The sequence below is a fragment of the Solanum tuberosum genome, unplaced genomic scaffold (assembly GCF_000226075.1).
Source record: "Solanum tuberosum cultivar DM 1-3 516 R44 unplaced genomic scaffold, SolTub_3.0 scf00161, whole genome shotgun sequence".
Taxonomy (NCBI): Eukaryota; Viridiplantae; Streptophyta; class Magnoliopsida; order Solanales; family Solanaceae; genus Solanum; species Solanum tuberosum.
The window spans coordinates 572,490-575,831 of record NW_006239086.1 but is presented as its reverse complement, the minus strand read 5'-3'; the positions used below and the strand labels follow the sequence as shown (position 1 = coordinate 575,831).

At 33.0% G+C, this 3,342-nt stretch overlaps 1 protein-coding gene across 1 annotated transcript; it reads left to right on the top strand.

The window, feature by feature from the left end:
• Positions 1-2,075: 2,075 nt before the first annotated feature.
• Positions 2,076-3,008, top strand: LOC107061718 (F-box/kelch-repeat protein At3g23880-like). The gene has a single exon (XM_015311489.1). It carries the CDS (start codon positions 2,076-2,078, stop codon positions 3,006-3,008), a length of 933 nt encoding a protein of 310 aa, XP_015166975.1.
• Positions 3,009-3,342: the final 334 nt, after the last annotated feature.

The window sequence follows — 3,342 nt, the reverse complement described above, 5'->3', positions numbered from 1 at the left end:
AGAGTTGTAAGGCAACTTGAAACGTTCCAAGTTCATTATTTTCATAAAGAAAAATATGGCTAGTTTTGAAGTAAGCATAATCAGTTTTAGAGAAAGGTTTCCAGTAAGTTTCTAAAGCAAGTTTAGTATATTCATAACGAAGTATTTTGAGTAGTAATTCAAGATAGAGATTAGTAGTTTTTCCTAAAGTGGGACACTTTTTTCTAACATGAAACCTTATACAGTTATTGAGCATCATTGCATTGATTTGAGAGTTGTATTGAATACTGAGTTAGGTAAGTATTTAGATAACTCAAACCCCATAACTACACAACCATCGTAGGATAGGATCATGCCATTTATTCAGGCGACTCCTCATAAAGCCCCTGGTAAGGGCCTAAATATTAGATCCATTAGTCCAGTTCATCCTTTACCCTGTCAATGGATATGATGGATATGGTAATATGGGTAAGACGTTATATCATCATGAAGTTCATAGTGATGGTTGTCGGTTAGAGAAATTCCCTAAGAAAAGTGAAGTATACTATTTAAGCATTTGATATTATTGCATATATCTATGTTGTAAAACATTATTGTTTTCAATAAATTTGCACGCTTTACTAAGTTATAAAATTTTCAATCTTTCTCTGAGTCGTTCTTCAATTATGTATGTTTAGTATAACCATTGTTGTATTCATCTATCTTACATGCCATACATTCCATGTAATGATGACATTCGGCGCTGCATCTTTTAATGATGTAGATACAGGTACTCAGGGTCGACAACAGACACTTTGATGAGATCCTCTACATTAGATTTTGGTGAGATCTCCTTGCTTTTAGAGCGCTCCAATTCGGTTGTTTATTTCATTAATTAGTAGACATTCTAGTTTATTATTCAGGTAGCCATTGGTCTTGTCCCGGGACCTATCTTAGTTTAGTAGAGGCTTCATAGACAAGTGAACGAGTCAGTTAAGTCTTGATCTTTGGATGTTTTAAACATTATTATTATTATTATAATAATTCATACTTATATTTCAGACTTTTTATAAAGCATGTTCAAATGTGTGAATGTTTATGACTTTTAAAGCTTTTTCATAAGTGTTTAGTCTTTCGTTCAGTAGTAAGCTCGACCAAGGGTTCTCTTGGGACTAGTAATGATTTTCGTGTGTTGGCCACGCTAAAGTCATAGGCTCGAGGCCTGATAATTAATTTCCTATGAATAATTTGGTTCATCATAAAGAAACTATGACAGAGATAGACAACTTAGTACAAAAAAGAGCTTTTTAGCTCAAGTTGTTTTAGGCTGCAACCAACAAGGTGCTTTAGAATATATTTTATCCAACGAATTGTTAAAGAATTATTTCATTGGCTTGCTTAAGTTTTTCACTTTACTAGTGTTATTAATTAAAAAAACAACTTATTCCCAGTCCAAATCCACTATAACAACAAAAATATATGTATAAATTAAGTTAAATGGACAAAACCCATAGTGAATTAATGTTTATGAGTAAATCCTCCTAATCTTAAACTAGATTTCTTTGACCGATCTTTTGGACTGTGTAATTTAAGAGATTCTTTTGACCGTGAATTTCCTGGTACAACTTAAATGCACGTTCATTTATGGCGAATTTAAAAGGAGAAAAATTGATTAAATGACACTTAAGGAACCATTTAAAATCTTTTTCCAATAAAGAAATGACCATTTATTTGGATAAGAATTATATAACATATCTATCAGAGATGGTACAACTAAAAAATATTTTCAGAGCATGGTTCTAGATAAAAACATCAAAACATTGTTGTCTTCACAAATTTTTGCAACAAAATGGAATCTGAAGCCTCTCATCGACACCAAAAGAGGAGCAAGCACATTACCAGTGATCCATTTTGTTTTTCTTTTGTTCAAGATTCAAACTTTACAACCACTGTTCTACCAACAGAGATCATTACTGAGATCCTCTTAAGGCTTCCGGTGAAACCCCTCTTGAAATTTTAGGTCTGTATCAAAATCTTGGCTTGGTTTAATCTCTAGTCATAAATTTGTCAACACCCATCTCAACATATCTTCTAATAACAAGGCCTTTCATAGGCTTATGTTGTGGTTTGGTCCACCTGAAAACAATCTTAAGGACTGTTCCGTTAACTCTTTATTTTATGACGATGTTACTAGGGCAATTGACTTGGATTATCCTCCAAAAAAATCCTATCAATCTATTAAGGTTGTGGGTTCCGTCAATGGGGTTATTTGTGTTGCCATTGAACAAAAAGACTTGTTTCTGTGGAATCCGTCAATTAGGAAGCTCAAGAAAATGCCTAGTTCTAGAACCGGTTCCTTTTATATGTATGGTTTTGGATACGATGAGCTTCATGATGATTATAAGGTAGTGTATATCACTCTAAATGTGGGTGATGACAATTCATATTATAATGTGGGGAAAATGTACAGTCTAAATAATAATTCTTGGAAACATTTGGATGATTTACAGATTGCTATGTCATTCAATAACTCGGGTATGCTTGTGAATGGGAAGCTTCACTGGGCTATTACTAATAAGTATTCTAGTTATTATAATGATTGTGTCATCTTTGTGGTTGACTTGGCTAATGGGAGATGGGAAGAAATGGAGAATCCTTGCTACGGAGAAGGAAATTTTGATTTTACGCCGTACCTTGGTGCATTAGGAAATGATCTATCTATGATTTGTCATCCTCTAATGACTCATGCAGATGTGTGGGTTATGAAGGAGTACAGAGATAAAGAGTCTTGGACAAAAATGTTTAACATCAGGTGTGTGGGGTATAGTTTCTTTGGTCCACAGTTTTGCATATCAAGTGATGGTGAAATTTTGTTTAAGAATGGATCAAATATCATAATTTACAATCCAAAGGATGACTCAATGATATTTCAAGAGGTTACCAATTGGGGTCAACTTGTTGACGCAAAGCTCTACATTGAAAGCCTTGTTTGGCCCTTTGTTGTGGAACATACAAGGAATGCAACAACATCAAAGGCAACACATAATTAAAGCTCAGATGATTAAAATCGTGTGATAAATAATTAGTAAGATTTCATTATATATTTTTCTCAAGCGCTATTAAATTTTGTTTCTTTTCTCATTTACAAAACATTACCACATTGCATATCACAAACATCTTTGAATTATATATGTTTGAAGATCTTTTAAGTGTTTTTTTGTTTCATGAAACTTCTTCTCAAGAATAATTATTTTGGTTCTAGGGCTTGGTGTCTTCATCTTCAAGCTAATTGCACTCAACATTATTTCTTTAGGACTATCTTCTATTTGTTATACTTATTTGGTCAATCAAAGATGAAATGTATTTCACTTTTGTGAATAACCA